The sequence below is a fragment of the Anguilla anguilla genome, chromosome 6 (assembly GCF_013347855.1).
Source record: "Anguilla anguilla isolate fAngAng1 chromosome 6, fAngAng1.pri, whole genome shotgun sequence".
In the NCBI taxonomy this organism is placed as follows: Eukaryota; Metazoa; Chordata; class Actinopteri; order Anguilliformes; family Anguillidae; genus Anguilla; species Anguilla anguilla.
Window position 1 is genome coordinate 60,920,378 of NC_049206.1, and position 18,021 is coordinate 60,938,398.

At 44.3% G+C, this 18,021-nt stretch overlaps 3 protein-coding genes and 1 non-coding gene across 5 annotated transcripts; 1 reads left to right on the forward strand and 3 right to left on the reverse strand.

The window, feature by feature from the left end:
- Window positions 1-290: 290 nt before the first annotated feature.
- LOC118229811 lies at window positions 291-3,435 on the reverse strand. Its single transcript, XM_035422211.1, has 2 exons — window positions 3,232-3,435; window positions 291-2,332 (listed from the first exon to the last, which is right to left on the reverse strand). Exons 1-2 carry the CDS (start codon window positions 3,395-3,397, stop codon window positions 1,860-1,862), a joined length of 639 nt encoding a protein of 212 aa, XP_035278102.1. The 5' UTR covers window positions 3,398-3,435; the 3' UTR covers window positions 291-1,859.
- A 511-nt stretch (window positions 3,436-3,946) lies between these two features.
- On the forward strand, window positions 3,947-4,028 carry trnas-gcu. Its single transcript has one exon. It is a non-coding gene; the product is annotated as a tRNA-Ser (tRNA).
- Window positions 4,029-4,294: 266 nt separating this feature from the next.
- On the reverse strand, window positions 4,295-8,718 carry LOC118229145 (protein FAM177A1). Its single transcript, XM_035420855.1, has 6 exons — window positions 8,265-8,718; window positions 7,711-7,866; window positions 6,844-6,910; window positions 6,560-6,657; window positions 5,950-6,168; window positions 4,295-5,555 (listed from the first exon to the last, which is right to left on the reverse strand). Exons 1-5 carry the CDS (start codon window positions 8,283-8,285, stop codon window positions 5,971-5,973), a joined length of 540 nt encoding a protein of 179 aa, XP_035276746.1. The 5' UTR covers window positions 8,286-8,718; the 3' UTR covers window positions 4,295-5,555; window positions 5,950-5,970.
- A 432-nt stretch (window positions 8,719-9,150) lies between these two features.
- Window positions 9,151-17,183, reverse strand: brox (BRO1 domain and CAAX motif containing). 2 transcript variants are annotated; one of them, XM_035423499.1, is made up of 13 exons: window positions 17,029-17,183; window positions 16,064-16,188; window positions 15,768-15,874; window positions 15,267-15,363; window positions 14,751-14,846; window positions 14,263-14,335; window positions 13,615-13,720; window positions 13,410-13,499; window positions 13,190-13,275; window positions 12,843-12,924; window positions 12,195-12,345; window positions 11,462-11,621; window positions 9,151-11,213 (listed from the first exon to the last, which is right to left on the reverse strand). In XM_035423499.1, the coding sequence occupies exons 2-13, from the start codon at window positions 16,162-16,164 to the stop codon at window positions 11,127-11,129; spliced, it is 1,236 nt and encodes a 411-aa protein (XP_035279390.1). In that variant the 5' UTR covers window positions 16,165-16,188; window positions 17,029-17,183; the 3' UTR covers window positions 9,151-11,126. The 2 variants fall into 2 exon arrangements, with proteins under 2 accessions (XP_035279390.1, XP_035279389.1); XM_035423498.1 differs by having other exon boundaries at window positions 17,003-17,159.
- Between the last annotated feature and the right edge of the window lie 838 nt (window positions 17,184-18,021).

Consider the following 18,021-nt stretch of genomic DNA (forward strand, 5'->3'; position numbering starts at 1 on the left):
AACACATTGCATGTAAGTGATTGAATCCAATGTTTTCAAACCACAAATGAATAAATTCAAAGGAAAAACTGTCCCGCAAGTGGTATTTATTAATTGTGGGGATTACTGTTGATCCCACAGATTAAAACGCACCACTGTTTACAGTTCTGTGGCGCTTTAAAAAGATGCCATCCCGTGGAGTTTCGTCATCGACGAACACTGATTCTGGCTCCACACTTCCCTCTAGTGTCACTGCGTGGTACGCAACATTCAAAGAAAAAGACGGTATACCGAAAAAAAAAACTATGGTATAACACTGACATATTTTTTATTTAAAATACAAAGAGTGATTAGCAAGTACAAATAATTTTATATTTTTATATTCATACTCATCCCCATACTTCTGTGAGAACAAGTACATGTAAGAAAAGAAAACCAAGTTATCATGAAGACCCTTTCACTCTCCCATTCATAACATATTACACATTAAGTGTTACGAATAGCACAAACTAATGTGAACTAAGTGATAAACAAATCAATCAAGCAATCAAGCACAAAATCTAAACAAAACATGTTTTGTAAGGATGAAACGATGGATTTAATAACAGATCAATCCAGGATTTTTAATTACTGAATGCTATTCAGGAATTAACTGTACAAGTGCAAATTGTGTGTGTGTGGGGTGGGGGGAGTGGGGTGGGGGGTGGAAAACAGACACTTATAAAAAAAAAAAAACTTATGCCTGCAGGAATTTTTTTGCCGACCAACACAGGCGTGTATCTGCATGAATGTGAACAAATTCCCAGTCAGAACACAGCAAACATGCCCCTTCCCCTCCAGTACCTGCAGAGGACAGCCCCACTGCTGCAGTCTCTAACGACCGGCCTCCTTGGCCCTTTACTGAGGTATAAATGTTGGGTGCAATTTTCTTTCCCCCCTACAGTAGCTCAACCTAAAAGCAGTTAAATGCACACAGAAACGTAAAACGTAGAACGTAAATGTCACTGCTACATCCTCAATTCTTCTGACATTTGAAAAAAGCAAATAATAGTATTCTACTTCAAAACCCTTGACCCAAAGTCCCCACAGACATCTATCCCACACAGCCCTGACACAAAAAATCTTGCACTTTTTTCAGTTGTACAGTTTATTCATTTTTTCACCTGATAACCTGCACATTCTGCTTCCAACCTGATGGCTATTCAGCTTTAAAGGCTTTAAAAACCCAAACCATGAAAAAGGAAATTAATCTTTTTTCCGTGGGAGTACTGTGGATTTTTAACAAGCTCATATCTTCTATGCATCTTTTCTCTCCGTTTGTTCATTTTATCTCATTAGAATGTGCTTTCCATCTCTCTTCTCTCCATTGTATTTAAAAGTAAAAACTGAATCTTTTTTTAAAGCTATATAGTAAAAATAGCTCACTGTACAATCCCCTCTCTCCACCCTTCTCAGTCCCAACCCCCCCTTCCCCTCCCAAAAAAGAAAAGAAAGTGTGTTACAGGTGTAACAAGGCTCAAAGTACAGAAAAGAAGCAACACACAGGAAGATGTCCATCATGCAGGTCTAAAAAAAAAAAAAATACAAATAAAACTTTATTGATTGCCCAGGCTAGGCTGCAAATGGCTCCTCTCCCCTCCCCACCATCTTCATCTTCATCTCCAGCCAATCCCAGCCCAGCCCAACCCCACCCAATCCAGCAAGGCCCAACCCCACCCAGCCCGGCCCAATCTGGTCAAACCCTAACCCAGCCCCTCCTGCAGGGGGCGCTACAACATGCTAAAGACTTTGAGCGTGTGCACGGCCGCCATAGCGAGGCAGTGCCGAACAGAAGACAGGACAGAGTGCGGGAGGGGGCGGGGCTACTGGAGGGGGCGGGGCTACTGGAACTCGGCCTCGTACAGCAGCTGGTGGAACTTGAGTTTGATGGCGCTCTTCTTCTCGTAGGGAAGCCGCTTCAGGTAGGGCACCAGGCTGAGCAGGAACATCTCGTCCTCCGCGCCCTCCAGTCCGTCCACCTGCCAGCGCCGCTTCCTGCGCGAGCCCTGCCACCCGGCGGGGGGGTCCGCCTCGCTGTGCTCCCCCTCGATCTCGTGGATGACGAAGCTGGGGTTCCCGCCGCCCTCCATCTTCTCCTCGTCCTTGTCGTCGTCGTCGCGGTCCTCGTCCAGCTCGTCCATGGCGGCGCTGGCCTGGCTGGTCCGTGATTGGATGAAGGGCGTGAGGAAGGCCATCTGCCAGCTGTACTTCCAGCTGCGGTGGATCCCCCCGGACGCTCTGCGACGCTGCTCCGACCGCTTGTCCTTAATGAACATGTCCCTCAGACTTTTCCACTTCCTCCGGCAGTCCTCCTCTGGAACAGCACCAACAGAAACAGCAGCAGTCATTAAAAACTACAAAAATGGCACCCTTCACATAGGAGAAAACTGAAACACTTGTTGTAAGAATGGTTGTGACAAATGGTCCTGTTTCAGTCGTTCATATGTTCTTGGGAAATTCTATTTCAAACTTTCTTTCAGTCCAGAAACTGCCCAGAATCTTGACAGCAGTCAATGCACCCACAATAACTATTCAATCTTAATTACAAATACCATTCATTTTCCGTTTAAAAGGTTTTCATGTTTACAACTCCGGTAGGTCTAATTTATGCGGGTACAGTAACGATATTTCGAAGGAGCATTTAGCAAAAAAGTGCTATTTTCTAACAAGGGGAAAATATAAATATTAGTTAACAGTAACAACGCTACATCACAGCCAGAAACAAACAATTATGCCCATATTGCTTTATCACATAATACAATTTTGTAAACACAAAACTTAACTACAAAATGTAGTTAAAAAATGACAAACTCAGCAGCTTTTATTACAGCACAGCAGAAAGGTTTGCTGGCCGTTAGGACTAGTTAAAAAACTTCTAAATGCTGGTTACTCAGAGACAGACTAGCTAAGTTAGCTAGCACTGAATTAACTGCTTTTGAAAAAGCCATTTAGAAAGGGCAACTAAAATGATTACACAAAATCCAGTGACTATAGATTCCAAGGCCGGGTACGAACAGTTTGTCCAATTAATTAAAAACATTATTGCGCATAAGCATTTCTAAAATTGGTTTATTTAACAATAAGATTGAGCTATTTTGCTACTTAGCAGGCTAGCTTGTTCTTTTCACAAAGCAATCAAAATGTCAATCAAGCGTGATGTCACTGCCTGCCGCCCCGTATCTTTTTTCGCTACACATCCAGGTTTCTCCTCACCCGGCAATTCCACCTGAAGGCTGACAGCTCTCCACGCCTTCGCCTTTTTATCTGCGTCCTTGTAGGAACTCAGAGTCGAGTTGTATAACTCCGGGTAATCCGCAACCGCCGCTATTAGCCGTTCCTCCATTATCCGACCGTTTGCCTTCGTCCACCCTCGGAGCATGGCTGCTGTGTGTGCGCCTGCGCGCCACGGCTGACGCTAAAACGTCAGAGAAGGTTCTCTGGTAACGTCGATCTTTGGTGACGCCACAAGGCGGAGCCCTTCGTTGCCAATAGGTAGTTTGAGGGTGTGTATATTTTGATGATTTGTCCAACAGAAAAGGAAAATGCTTATGAGCTCGCCGAGCAGCATGCAAGGAAGTCTTAACCATGTAGCTAGCAAGCATATTTCAGTCTGACGGGTAAGACACAGTGAAAACATTTGTATCTAAACTTCATCTGTTGACCCAAGCCACTGTGTCTGAATAGTATGTCATCACTAGTAGAGCGAGTAAATTACTTTCCGTGTGAAACGAAATTATACACACCTTGTTGTGTGGTTATGCTTGTGTCATTGCGATCATAACGTTCGATTTGTAGTTGGCACTTGATAAATCAAGGTTAAAATAAGAAACATTGGGTAATCTCACATGAAATATACAGATAAACACATATGGGTATGCGTGTGATGGTAAGGATTTATACCGATAGACCTGGCAGTGTTGGAATAACAGACGAGGTGGCCGAGTGGTTAAGGCGATGGACTGCTAATCCATTGTGCTCTGCACGCGTGGGTTCGAATCCCATCCTCGTCGAGGTCTTTTGATTTTGGTCATGTATCTTAAACTCGATTCTGAAGGGAACAAGACTGTTCACGTGGATACAGGAGATTCCATTGCAGCTTGACAACTGGGAACAGGTATCACGATGCTGGACTAGCGTTAGTGGAAAAGTCATAAGAATGTAAAAATTGTAATGAAATTAAATCTGAGATTCCGTTTCTTTTTTTAAAAAATAATATGGGTCCCCGGCCCCCAAGGATCAAAGTAATCCTCCCAGAAAAAAAACAGTCATTCCCTCCTTCATTTAAATAATCTTTATTGTAATTTTGCTCAGAATGCTTACTATATTGAATGCTTCCATGCAACAGGCAAACACACTTGGGCATCAGAAAATTCTACAAAATCCCACCCAACCCCACATTACCACATACAGACACATTTAAGGAAACAGGTTTAGGCTAAAACAAACAAAACAACAGACACACACACACACATACAAATGTGCTACAGACAACAGAGTGAAAACAGCACTGTTGTCTGAGTCCAAGCTTTTAGATTTTGACACTTCTTGCATTACCGGTTATTAAAATTGATTAAATTAGTAGTTGTTCTTATCAAACTGGGGTCAAATACATATTTGAAATATTACAACAACTTTAAAATGCTCCTGTCGATCCCTGAGTATGCTACTAGCTAAAATGCACAATCATATGCAAGAAAAATTTAGCTTTGAGTGTTCATGAAAATAGACGTTTCTCTTGAGATGGTCTGAAACCTGCCGGTAGTTTTACTGCTGCGCAAAGGCCTCTCTTATGATCCAGCTCTTTTCCTGAGAGGCTTTCCCAGCCATTAAGGCAGGAGGCACTGAGAGCTCGCGCTACGAGCGCTTTCAGCACAGGCACACCCACGGAACAGGAAGCAGCACATTGAGCTGAGGTAAAGTGCTCAGTGAATCAGTATGAGTATGAAATATTTTCCCTAAACCAAGTGAAAACTTTTCCTACTTGCATTGCATGGAAAGGTGCCAGGTAATATCACAACTGTACTTATTTCTGTAATCCAAAAGCTTGGGTGTATGCCCTACAAACCTGGAACTGGACAGCAGCCTGTGGGTATTAGCCAGGAAGTAGCCAGAAATTATCCACCAATTACCATCGGCAATGTTCTGTTGGTGGCTGCCAACATATTCTGTGATTGGTGGAGCTCCTCTCTGTGACGTCATGACTGTTTGTGTGTGGGCTTGTGCTTTGACCAGAGCTTCGCAGATTCTCTCATGTTCAAGCCAGTCGGCTGGTTCAGTGTCCTCACTGAGCTCCAGCTCAGCCAATAGCGTAAAGATCAGAGAATCTCATCAGCACTGATCCAAGGAAGAAGAAAGAGAAGCCAAGTCCTGAGCTGCTCAATCTGGGCTCTGGTTCCATTCAGTAAGCTGTGTGAGAGGGCTACGGCAAGACTGAATGGCAGGATATGACATCATGAGGTCTGGCTGTGCTCAGGCTGAAGTGACTGCAGTCTCTCTAAAAGCAGGTAAAAGCAGCGCAGGTTCCTCTCCTGCACCAGCTGGAGAGGAAGGAGGCAAAGGCAGAGACATAAAAACTCCAGATCATAAAAACAAAAGATACAGAATTAATTTAAATCCATAACTATTTAAATTTACATCTGAATTTCATTTATTATCTCTGATTCTTTCATTGCCAGTCGTTTCCACATCTATTTATTTGACAGACGGTAAAATCATAAATAAATAAATGTTTTAATTTGTTGTATTTTGGTTCTCTGTTTACCATATATCCTGCAGCTTTATGTCCGACTAAATCTGTTCTTGTGTTCTAAATTGTTTATTATATGTATCAATGCCCCAAAACAACCACCCAGGTTAGCCAGGTTGGCTAAGCTGACATATCAAATAAAAACCCAGTATTACATGTCAGTGTTATTTACTTGTCAGGTTTACCTGCGACACGGTTGTTTGTGGTTAATCTTCCTGGTAGCCCTTGTTGTGTGAGCCTTTGGTCCTGCGGCTGTGTTCAGCACTGCTGGAGGTGACCCACAGACCAGGGACTCCCGGTGCCTCTGTGGCCCCATAGTCTGCACTCTTCCGGGGGGAGAGCTGGATCGTTTCAGCCCCCTCCTCCACACAAGGGGCCTCGTCAGTACCTTGGCCCTTCGATCCCTGTGAATGAGCAAAACGCATGACCCCCCCAGTACCTACAGATCACTGAGAGACACAGTAAATCTGTATGAGCACGATTATCTAATACAAACACAGTGCTGTTTTAACTCAAGGTATTTATTGCCCTTTTTGTCATTTCCTGTATTAAATCTACATCTCTATTGCTATCATTATTAGTAACAGAAGTGGTGTCATCAGGGCTGAGATCAATACCATTTCAGTTCAGTCAATTCAGTAAATAAACTGAAAAATACCCATAATGCTATGAGGAGTTTTTTCAGTTAATTAATTGAATTTCAGTTCATTCCCTGAATTGGCTGAATTGAATTTTAATCAACTCCAGCGCATTTAACCGTAAGTTTTATTTTGTTTTTACTCAAACGGTACCCACCTCTGTCTTATCACGGTGAAACTGATCAATCGCATACTGGTATTTGGCCATGTTCAGTCCGGCCAGATTGGCCAGTTTCTCCCCAATGAAATCACACGCTGGGAACAGAGAGAGGAGAGCTCGTAAAGCCTTATTTCCATTTCACTTCCACACAGAGACACCGTGCCTGATTTAGGTCGAGTACTCCAGTTTTAATGGCTGTTTAATGGCTCCATAGCACTCAGTTCCTCCATAGTACCCGTTCTTTACTCTGGCCAGATGAGTGTCTCCCTCCTCATACTCACTTTGTATCGATTTCTTTCCAGCTTTCACACACAGACGCCAAGAGTATTCCCTCCACGAAGTCCGTGCCTATACCACGAAAAAAATAAAATAAAATAAAACGCCAAACATTTAAAGTGCAAACAACACAGAGGACAGTGTAAGTGGAAGCGTGTAAAAATTGTCACTGGCTCTCCTGTAGTACTGTGTGGCCTGTAGGGTGTAAAATAGTCACTGGCTCCCCTGTAGTACTATGTGCCCAGTAGGGTGTAAAATAGTCACTGGCTCTCCTGTAGTACTGTGTGGCCTGTAGGGTGTAAAATAGTCACTGGCTGTCCTGTAGTACTGTGTGCCCGGTAGGGTGTAAAATAGTCACTGGCTCTCCTGTAGTACTGTGTGGCCTGTAGGGTATAAAATAGTCACTGGCTCTCCTGTAGTACCGGTAGGGTGTAAAATAGTCACTGGCTCTCCTGTAGTACTGTGTGGCCTGTAGGGTGTAAAATAGTCACTGGCTCACAGGTGAGTGTATTGGAGGAGTGTATGCATGTGACCTGCAGAGCTCCTTGTGGGTGGGAGCACAAGCAACATCAGTCATTTGGGATTTATAATTGGGGGATAATTTTTTTATACTAAAAATGTAAATGCACATTCAAATTGTAGACCAATACAATACAATACAATCTGTCCATCAGACATGGTAGTGAAGGTGACCCAGAGTTGTACAGGTGTATATGGAGCAGGTGCACAGGTGTGTAGGTGTACAGATGTACAGGAGTGCTGGTGTTCAGGTGTACAGATGCACAGGTGTACATGTGAGCAGGTGTACAGGTGTGGAGGTGTGCAGGTAACTAGGTAACTAGCAGACACGCTCCTGCCCCAGTCTCCCTCACCGTGCTGTCGGGGGCAGAGAAGGGCTCCTTTCGGGGTGTGGCCTCCTCCCCGTCACTGCTGTCCTGTTCCAGCGTGTCACCGTTAGCAAAGTGAATGACCTTCTTCCGCTGGGACACAGATGCACCCCCAAACTCCGTCTCTTCAAAAGAAGGGTCCTGGGAGAGATATTTCAAAAGTATTCCTGTGTTACTAATAAGACAGTTATGACGATGTTTATAAGTATTACAGAATAAACCAGAATACAGTTTTCATAGTACATTCTCTTGCAATTAAGTTGTTATAGAATATTGGACAGGATGCTGTAGATTTCTCAAAAGAAAAAAAAAAAAAAAAAAAGAGAAAACACAAAGCCTTGTTTATGCATTCTTTTCAAACTGTGGAATAGTCAGCGTAGTTGCATCATGTTCGTTTGCTTTTCTGTTTGCAAAAGGCAGGTCCGAGCGAGACTGCGTTAAGTATTTTGCAATACTGTGTTTTCGCTTCGTCGTTCACATTGTTTTCCACCGTTGGAAGGTTCTCGCGCTCCAAACCCTTCATTTGAAAAAGCACTTACTCTCTCGCGATCCTCGCTCATTCTTATCGAAGATTTTTGTCTTCTTATTTCAGCCTCATCCAGTCTGCCGCGTGGAACAGATCCTTAACAGCTCCGTGTACATGTGTCCTCGCGAAGCTGTGGGTTCGATTTAGCCCGAGGAATCAGGAACTAAAGGTTAAACCGGATTCTAACGTCCTTAATGTTTTACAAGCTGATACCCATGCGCATTGGGAGAGCTCTCGAGCTTGTTACCAGGAGTGGCTGTAAATGGACCCGTCACGGGTTTTCCTCCCTTTTTAATTTCAGTTTCACTCTTCCAGCTACACCTGTGGCTGGGCCGCTCTTTGCTCCGTGTGGAATGTCGAGGTTTACCGTGATGTGCAAGCAGGCTACGGAGCTGAATTCTTCTATGCTGCTACGCCGACCCCTCATTAAACTCAAAACCTTATTGTCAAGACCACCTTCCGGCAGAAGCCCCGGCCCCAATCACAGCTGATTATTGTTTGACATCCTAATCTAACTGTCATGGCCATATTTACCACATTATGTGTAAAATGTCATATACTATTAATCTACATTAAACAAGCGGGTCATATTACAAAATAAATATGCAACAATGCTCAATAATGTAATACCATGGTCTGATTTACTATTTTGTAAACTACGTATCTGAAAGTCGAATGTTAATGTCTAATTGTAATTATGGAATATGGTAAGCTTAATACAATATACACACGAGGCAAACATTTTGTCTGCGGATGACCTCCTGGCAGTCACAGGTTGAACCGGGACACAACACTTCCTAAAACTCCTTCATATTGAGCTGTAGTGACAATCGGAAGACAAAGTCTTCCTTTCACAAACCGGTATTACCAAAAGCAATTTAAGGAAATCCACAAACAAGTTTTATGATACTTCTTGTTTTTTTATTACATACAGCATTGTAATACAGCATACTGTTCATATTCAGTTGGTAGTAATGGTTAAAAAAAAAGGATGTGATTGGTCAAAGTTCCAAATACCTACTGACAGTGAACCCAGTTGGTCTTTGTTTTTAAAAATGTGTTTCCTACATATTCTTATGGTCATTATAATAATCATCAGACAGTTTAAACTTGGCCAAGGGCATGATTTTGGGTAATGCACTAAAACTCTGAGAAAAGGAAATTTGTGACTCCCAAGATAAAACTCTTGAGTAGATTAATACGATTATTATTTCTATACATATATATTTTTCAAATTAGAGGGGCTATTATAATTTTTATTTAACATGTTACACAAAAGTACTGCTATTTAACACTGTAAAGATGTTGGGTAAGGCTTTTTTTTCCACCAGATGTGAATTCTTTTGATTTGACTTCAATTTCTGTCCAAAAATGGACTCAACGCTGAACTTCTAACACTTATCAACATAGGGCATCGATGACTTCATATATCAAAACATAAACAGTGTGTACGCAGAATTACCATGATACTAAAAACCTATGGTTATGACAACATATTAATTGCGATAAACTGTCCTGTTTCCATAATGTAGGGACTGGCAGGCCTTGGGTTGGTGCTGTATAATGCGTAAACCCACAGGATGTCAGCAGTTCAAAGGGAAAACATTCAATATTCAGCACAAGGAGCATAATCCTGGAATATCACAGTATAATTATTATAACTATTTTGGAGTGCTTTGACTGGATAATGTTCAGAATTGGTATAATTTCATACAGATGACATCACAAAGCACACAAGTTCCCAGCAGCTAATAAAAAGTGACTCCATCCACAGTGTTCTGCCAGAACCACCTCCACTGTGACACGTTTGGCCTCGGCAACCAATTGCTGCCCTCCAAATCGGCAGGCTCTCTCACCTTTACACGATGTCCAGGAGTCGACTCTTTAAAGATTGTGGATAAACTTTCCACTTAACGGAAAACTTGTTGGAAAAAAAAAAAAAAATTTTTTTTACAGCACATAGTCCCCTTAAACCTACAGCATGAAAAGTAGTGATATGAATATCATGCAGCCTGCTGGGGGGGGTCTGGTGGGGAGGCGGGGGGGTCTGGACTGTCAGCATTTCAGCTTCACTCACAATGACTGCTGCCATCAAAACAGGTTTCAATCACTCAAAATCAGCGCTGTTCTCAGAAAGCCCTCCCCAACACAGAGCACTGCAGCTGGTCATAAATGGTTGCATAATTAAAAACAAAAATGTTTGCATAAGAATAATAAATAAACAATTCTACCGTGAAAAACGGCTCAAATACAGGAGCCCCTAAATTAATTTTTGAAAAAATAAACTAAATAATCTCAGAAAAGTACACCAAGATTAGGAAGAAACTCAAAACTTAAAGTACTTATGTTTAAAGCAAAATATATAGCCAAGGGCCAAGATTATAATAATCTAAATTGAAGAAAGAAAGAAAGAAACACCTAAATCCTTCTGCATCTTTTTTTTTTAAAAAGTAAAATGACGATCAAGTTAGTCAAACCATCTGATTTTTGCTGTAACCTGTACTGTTTGTCAAATGACTTGATTTATCTGTGCAGTTAGGATTAGCCCCTTCTGTGACCCATGACCCAGTGGACGTGTCCCAAATCTGGGGTGTGACTGCTGTTCACCGACAGACCCAGAAATATTAGTCGATTCTAAGAACTGTTCCACAATGACATCAATCATCTTTGACATCTCATGAATCTACACTTTAGATTTTTTCTTTGTCAAATCAATTGTACAAAAAACAAAATGAAGGCTTATATCAAGATTTAAAAAAAATCTAAACCACATGAATGTCTAAACCACATGAATGTGAAATATTCGTATTTGCGGTATGCAGGTAACCTCGTTGGGCCTGGTTTAGGTCTGGTTTAGGCCCGGTTTAGGCCCGGTTTAGGAAATGACACAGCCCGTGTCCTTCTGCGGCTTCAGGTCCGGCTCCTTCACCGGCTTCACTTCCTCTTCCTGTTTGGGTTTGGCCTGAAACGGGAAGAAAGAGTCACCCCTGAGTGGATTACCTAACAACCCTAATATTAGTGAACATCTCAGACACTTTTTCGCTAAATTTCAGTCAGTCACATACAGACTTCTTACACAGGCATATAATATAATATTCAGTTTACTTATGAACTATGAATTTACTCAGAATAACAAACCAACCTTTAGAATAATGATTATCCTTATGAATAAATAATGAGGCATGTGTTATTAAAATAGGGAAAGGCTACCTTGTCGTCCTTGGGCCCCTTGGTGAGGTCGAAGGTGGCGTAGACCTGGGGGGAGCACTGATCGCTCAGGGGGGGGAACTCGAATGGGACAGGTTCAGCGAGCCCGTAGCTGGCCTTCAGCTCAAGTTGGGGAGCCTCGGCTGGGACCTTGTGGAAATATCTGTGTGGGGGGTAAACGGACATGACTGCCTGATCTTCCTCGGTTTAATATCCCACTAACAACAGGTACCATTCAGAACAATAACAATTCAATATAAAATGAAAAGTGGGTGGGGCAGAGTGGACAGGGCAGGGTGGGACAGATTGGGCAGGGCACACTGGGGCAGAGTGGGTGGGACAGGCTGGGCGGGGCCAGGCACAGTGGGCAGGGCACACTGGAGCAGAGGGAGGGGCTGATTGAGATAGAGTGGGCGGGGGCAAAGTGGGCAGACTGGGCGGGGCTGGGCAGAGTGGGAGGGGCAGAGTGGGCGGGACAGCCTGGGCGGGGCCGGGGCGGGTGTGGCAGGGCAGAATGGAAGGGGCAGGGCACAGTGGGCGGACCTGGGTGGGACAGAGTGGGCGGGGGTGGGTGCGGCTGGGCAGAGTGGGCGGGACAGCCTGGGCAGGGCCGGGGCGGGTGTGGCAGGGCAGAATGGAAGGGGCAGGGCACAGTGGGTGGACCTGGGTGGGACAGAGTGGGCGGGGCGGGGGTGGGTGCGGCTGGGCAGAGTGGGCGGGGTAGACTGGCACTCACATGAAGCCGTTCTCCCTCTGGCACTTCTCCAGCGTGTTCTTGATCAGAGCGCCCAGTTTGAGGAAGAAGAGCTGCTCTGAGGGCTTGGCTGTGCTGCCAGGGCCTTTCGTCTGTCTGTACTCCTTACACAGAGCCTCTGCCCGCGAGTAACCTGCGAGACACACACACCTCAGCGAGTGAGTAACCTGCGAGGGACACACGCACGCACACACACACACACACACACACACACACACACACACACACACACACACACACACACACACACACACACACACACACACACACACACACACACATGCACGCGCACACACACACACACACACACGCGCACACACACACACACACACACACACACACACACGCACACACACACACATCTTAGTGAGCGAGTAATCAGTACTTATGACAGAAAGAGAGGTGTGAGACAGTCTCTGAACTATGGAGTGTCAAACTCAGTCTAACATGCATTTACTGAATGCAACTGAAAAACAAACTACATCTACAGAAGAGGAGGTGGGGGGTTGATACGTGGGTTAGATGGAGGGGTAAATACAGGGCGGTAGATATAGAGGGGAGGGAAGACACAGGGGGGTACATATGGGCGGGTAGATACGGGGGGGTAGATTCAGGGGGGTAGACACTCACATTTCTCGGCCTCCTGTAGGGAGCGGATGGCTTCTCCACACTTATCGCTGGCCAGCAGTGTCTGTCCATGGTAGCAGTACGCCTGCAAGAGAGCATCACACAGTTACGCACTCATTTCACACCGACCGACGCCCCTCCCCCCTCCCCCCTCCCCCCTCCCCCCTCCCCAGCTCCTATTTCTCTTCACCGCGCAGTCACAGTGTGCGAAACAGCGTGCGGCAGGTCAGGGACCTCCACACGCGTGCGGGGGTCTGCGGGACAGGGACCTCCACACACGGGGGTCTGCGGGACAGGGACCTCCACACGTGTGCGGGGGGGCTAGCGCCGGGCCTTAGGGTGGGTCTTACGTAGGCCATGTAGAAGTGCTGCTTCAGCTGCAGGTACTTCCTCCACTTGCTGCTGTAGTCCGGCTCCAGGGTGTTCAGGGTGTGGTCTGTGAGCACAGAGCAGCACAACTGTTAGAGAGCTGTGATTGGTTGGGTGTTATGGGCGTGGTCTATGAGCACAGAGCAGCACAACCGTTAGAGAGCTGTGATTGGCTGGGTGTTCAGGGTGTGGTCCACTCACCGGCCTTCTGATAGAAGTTTGCAGTCTCAAAAGACAAGGCTGCGATCAGGCTGGCGTTGTGCTTCAGCTCAATAGCCCTGGCAATGGTGACTAGGAAGACACAAGATAATAAGTATAATAACAACAACAATACTACTACTACTACTACTACTACTACTACTAATAATAATAATAATAAACAGCGCTAGCTGCATCGCTGGCCCACCCTCCTGCGCCTCGGCCTGGCACTGCACGATGAAGGTGTCGATGACTCGGGCCTCCAGATCTCTGCCCTTCTCCGCTGGAGTGATGAGGCGTGGAATGTAGGCCTCCTGAGGGGGTCACACAAACCCAGAACCACTCAGCCCAGGACTAAACCCAGAAACACTCAGCCCAGGACTAAACCCAGAAACACTCAGCCCAGGACTAAACCCAGAACCACTCATCCCGGGGCTAAACCCAGAAACACTCAGCCCAGGCCTAAACCCAGAAACACTCAGCCCAGGACTAAACCCAGAAACACTCAGCCCAGGACTAAACCCAGAAACACTCAGCTCAGGCTCAAGATAGGCCAGTTAATTCATTAATAATTATTCACTCATTGATAAAATGTGGACGCCCAATTTGCTCTCCGAAACACAGGTGACACCCCCAAGAGCTCTGTACACCTGTACATTCCATACGGTCCTACCCCACGGCGCCCCACCCTGAAAAATACACACTGCCAAGAAGGAGCGAGAGAGAGGAGAAAGAGAACCAGAGAGAGAGAGAGAAGGAGAAAGAGAGGGAGTGAACAATGTGAGTGAGAAGGATAGAGAGGTTGTGTGCAGTGGTTTCAACTGAACCTCTCTCTTTCTGCAGCTCGATTTGTTACCTTGAGGTGTTTGAAAATCCCGGCTGCAGTTTTCAGGCTTTTGTGGACCTCTTTTGCTTCGGCTTCTGTTACGCTGCAGATAGGGTACAAAAAAACATGGAGGAAACAGAGAAACGGAGGACAGAACTGGTACCACACCCAGCATCACACATCACACCACATGACATATCACACTACATTACATATCACATCCCATTACATATCACATCCCATTACATATCACACCACATGACATATCACATCCCATTACATATCACACCACATGACATATCGCACCACATGACATATCACACTACATTACATATCACATCCCATTACATATCACACTACAGCTACCTGCCTTTTGGCATTAATCTGAAGACATGCTGGCAGTAATGTGCGTGTCACTCAGAAGAACGACAAACCACTTCCACATAAACCAGTGCATGTGCAAACATGTGCGCAGGCATTTCATGTTGTAAAGTTTCAGTGGGAAAAGGGTCACTTACTTTTCTTTCCCAGCTAGTCTGGAGGCAAACTTGGTGTACCACAAGGCCACGTTAAAGGCCATGGAGGCCAGCTCAAACACCGCGTCCTGCTGAGCACTGTGGGGAGGGGTAAACATATAAACCAGCCTTCTCAACGACATTCAGTCAACAGACAGTAACAGAAGAGAGGTTTAACTTCAGTTCAATAACAACATGAGACCAATGATAAACACACAACTGAACGGGTTTCCAAAATAACAAATACAACATGCTGCCACAAGAGAGCGTCGGGGCAAGTTGATGAGCAGTACTGTTACATAATCTGCCTTTATGAACAAAGAATTCATACACAAACAACAAGGAGGAGAGACACTCTACTGTACTCACGCTAGAAAATGTCTAAAAATGTATAACGTAAAGTGTTAGCCGCCCACATGTGGACAGGAACATGGTAAAGACTCAGACAGACACCTGTATGGGTCTTCACCTGAACTCTGCAAACAGGAGAATTTCCATCTCCTGTTCCAGAATCCTTACCTGGGTGCGTTTCCTTGCAAAGTGTCTGTCCATTTGAAGTTCTGAAAGAAGCGCATCTTGTTCTCTTGAGTGGTTCCATCCAGGGACACGATGAAGCCTGTTTTAAAGGAAGCGGGTAAAGACAAAACGATGGAGTTGCTTTGCAAAGAGGCAAAAAAATAGTGCAGAAGCGCTCTACACAGACGGGCAACGAACAAGCAACAGTGGCTATAACACCGACACTGCGCCATTAGCAGCACCATGGTCCCGCTCTTCTGAAATCAGCGAACAAGAAAACCGCCAAATAATTCCTGTTTCACTGCTATTGCCCAGCAAGTACGACACACGGGCACTTTGCAACAGATCGATACAGCAGAAGATTTTGCGGTAGGTAAATGCTTAGTGTGTGTATAAGGCCCGTCACAGAGATGATGGCCTTACATTATCTTAAATTGTTGCCTCTTGGACACGGATGTTAGTGACCAGTCACTACGCAATAATTATGACAATCTCAGGCCTAACCTTGCAGAAGGGAAAAGTAGGCATCCGTGGCGTTTTTCATTATTTCGGGGGTACAGGTCAGATCCGTGAACATCTCCAGAAGTCGTGCTCGTGCCATCTTCAAGTCACTGCGTTCGGAAAATAATAACAATAAACACTTCATTGTCTTCATCTAAAAGAGCTGTGCACGGTAAAATTGGCTTCGTTGTTATTAAAATTTCATAATTACCAGTATTTGTATTATTACTAGGTTAAGTAGGCGTCTATACGTTGGCTTTAAGTGAACACATTCAGAAAGATAAGGGAATTGGACTCACTTGCAGATCTTATTTGCCGCCGGACTCGAAGCCACTCCATAGAAGTTGAAGGAGACAGGCGCGGTGGCTTTCAGGGGATTCCGATGAAACCAGTGCGTCATGGCGGGACTTCAGGAGCGTTCAGTCTGGAACCCGAGACCGCACGAGCCAAAGGGGGTTAACTATCGCCACAGTTTTTTTTTTTACGTAATGCGCTACTGGTATTGATCAGGTCGCGAGACCGCCGCGTTGTTTATCACGACAACATTATAAATCATAAACATTTTATTGGTAGGGCTCCTAATAAGTAAGGATTAGCCAAGACCCGTTTGAAACATGAGTATGATTCCTGTATCTAACAATTTCGCTCTCTACATCCATTCATGTTTCAAAAATGAAGTGGGTACCGTAGCAACCATATTAGCTAACACATCAGCTAATTAGATCCGATTTTAACAGTCAATGTCAGCTAGTGGTAAATAGCATGGGGATGTCAACTTATTAGTAACGTTTTCTTATCTTTTCAGACTGTTATTATGCGGAGGATAATTAGATAAATCTTTCGCTTTGGCAGAATATTTTGCCGGCCTTCCAACTACTGCCAACAATACAGCCTGACCACGACCAAGGAATTACAAACGAGCTACCAACCCAGACAGCTAAACTGCTAGCAGCTACATAACAACTTGGACATCCAAATATCCTAGTATTCCCACCCAATATAAAACTACACACCAGATAATAACTAAAATGAACAATATTTATGTGATAAAATCACCATGGGTTCATGAATACACCACTTTGACGCTAAACAATGTACGCTAGCTAGCTTAGCAAGTCAGCTATAGCGAGACAGACATGGTAGCCTACGCTGTCAGCTCCGATATGAATACCATTTAAGAAGGTTGTAACGGTTAACGTTTTAATAAACTATAGCATGTCTGTAGTGCAATATATTACCTATAAGCATGTAAGAACTGTCAAACCTTTGCTTCCACTTCAACGCCGTTCACTTCAGGAAATAAAAACAATAGCAAAAATGGATCTTCCTGTATTGTTGCAACTGCATCGCTGTGACGTTTGATAGGCCACGTTATGTAATTAGACGTTGTTGTTTTCTTCGTTTAATGGGCGAACTCTCTTATGATTGGCTTAAGTGCCACACCTGACGATCCAGGCCAATCATGCATTAGCGCATGTTGCGAACGAAGAGTAAAGCACGAAGAGTTGGACCCTCCATGTACCGATTGGCTTATTATTCGATGATGTAATGTTCTCACTTTCTCATTGGAAGTAAAAACGCCCTACCGTACTCCCACGTCCATGACACAAGGGGTGACGTCTAATGTTGAGAAGTCGGCGTCCCAAACGTTCTCATACTAACTTGATGTTTGAGAGAATTGTAAAGAGGGCGGAATAGTACAGTGATTGAAGCCATCAATAACCAAACAAGCTCATCGCTTCACACCGACGCTGTTCAGGCAGACTTTTTAAATATGCTTTTTAATGCAGATATTTCTGGGATGTGATTGCAGAATACTTTAAGTATTTCTGGCGAAAGCTAGTAAGTTGAGCAAACAATTGATTAGAAACTCCATACGAGCGTCTGCTCTTCCTAAATGCTGTGTTCGATATTTTTTTAATGCTTCTTATCCATTATTACTTTGAATGTTGGCGAATGTAATTTTTAATTTAAAAATCGGTAGCCTACATTGCGGATTGGCTATTATATTCCCTTTATAATGGCTTATGCACGGTGCACGTCGTACATTTAGTTTATTCTAGTTGCAGCCTCGTTTTGCTTTGGATGATTAATAAATGTCTTTACATGAACAAATATGCGTTTTTAGGTACCTAGTAATCACGATGTCATAATCAGATTATGGTTTCTCTGTAGGCCTATTGCTTCTGAGAAAAGAGACACAAACCATAAACAAGAACCGCCTGTGGTAAATTTAAAATACAATACGGATACAACG

Bases quoted from the DNA above. Each gene is read 5' to 3' on its own strand.
- LOC118229811 (XM_035422211.1), bottom strand. From the start codon at position 3,397: ATGCTCCGAGGGTGGACGAAGGCAAACGGTCGGATAATGGAGGAACGG. The intron at 2,333-3,231 runs GTGAGGAGAAAC...GTGCTGTTCCAG, and splicing joins CCTTCAGGTGGAATTGCCGG to AGGAGGACTGCCGGAGGAAG.
- LOC118229145 (XM_035420855.1), bottom strand. From the start codon at position 8,285: ATGAGCGAGGATCGCGAGAGA. The intron at 6,658-6,843 runs GTGAGTATGAGG...CTCTGTTCCCAG, and splicing joins TGGAAAGAAATCGATACAAA to CGTGTGATTTCATTGGGGAG. The intron at 6,169-6,559 runs GTGGGTACCGTT...GCTCATTCACAG, and splicing joins TTCACCGTGATAAGACAGAG to GGATCGAAGGGCCAAGGTAC.
- brox (XM_035423499.1), bottom strand. From the start codon at position 16,164: ATGACGCACTGGTTTCATCGGAATCCCCTGAAAGCCACCGCGCCTGTC. The intron at 14,336-14,750 runs GTAAGTGACCCT...CCCTATCTGCAG, and splicing joins AGACTAGCTGGGAAAGAAAA to CGTAACAGAAGCCGAAGCAA. The intron at 11,214-11,461 runs GTAGCCTTTCCC...TTCCCGTTTCAG, and splicing joins AGGGGCCCAAGGACGACAAG to GCCAAACCCAAACAGGAAGA.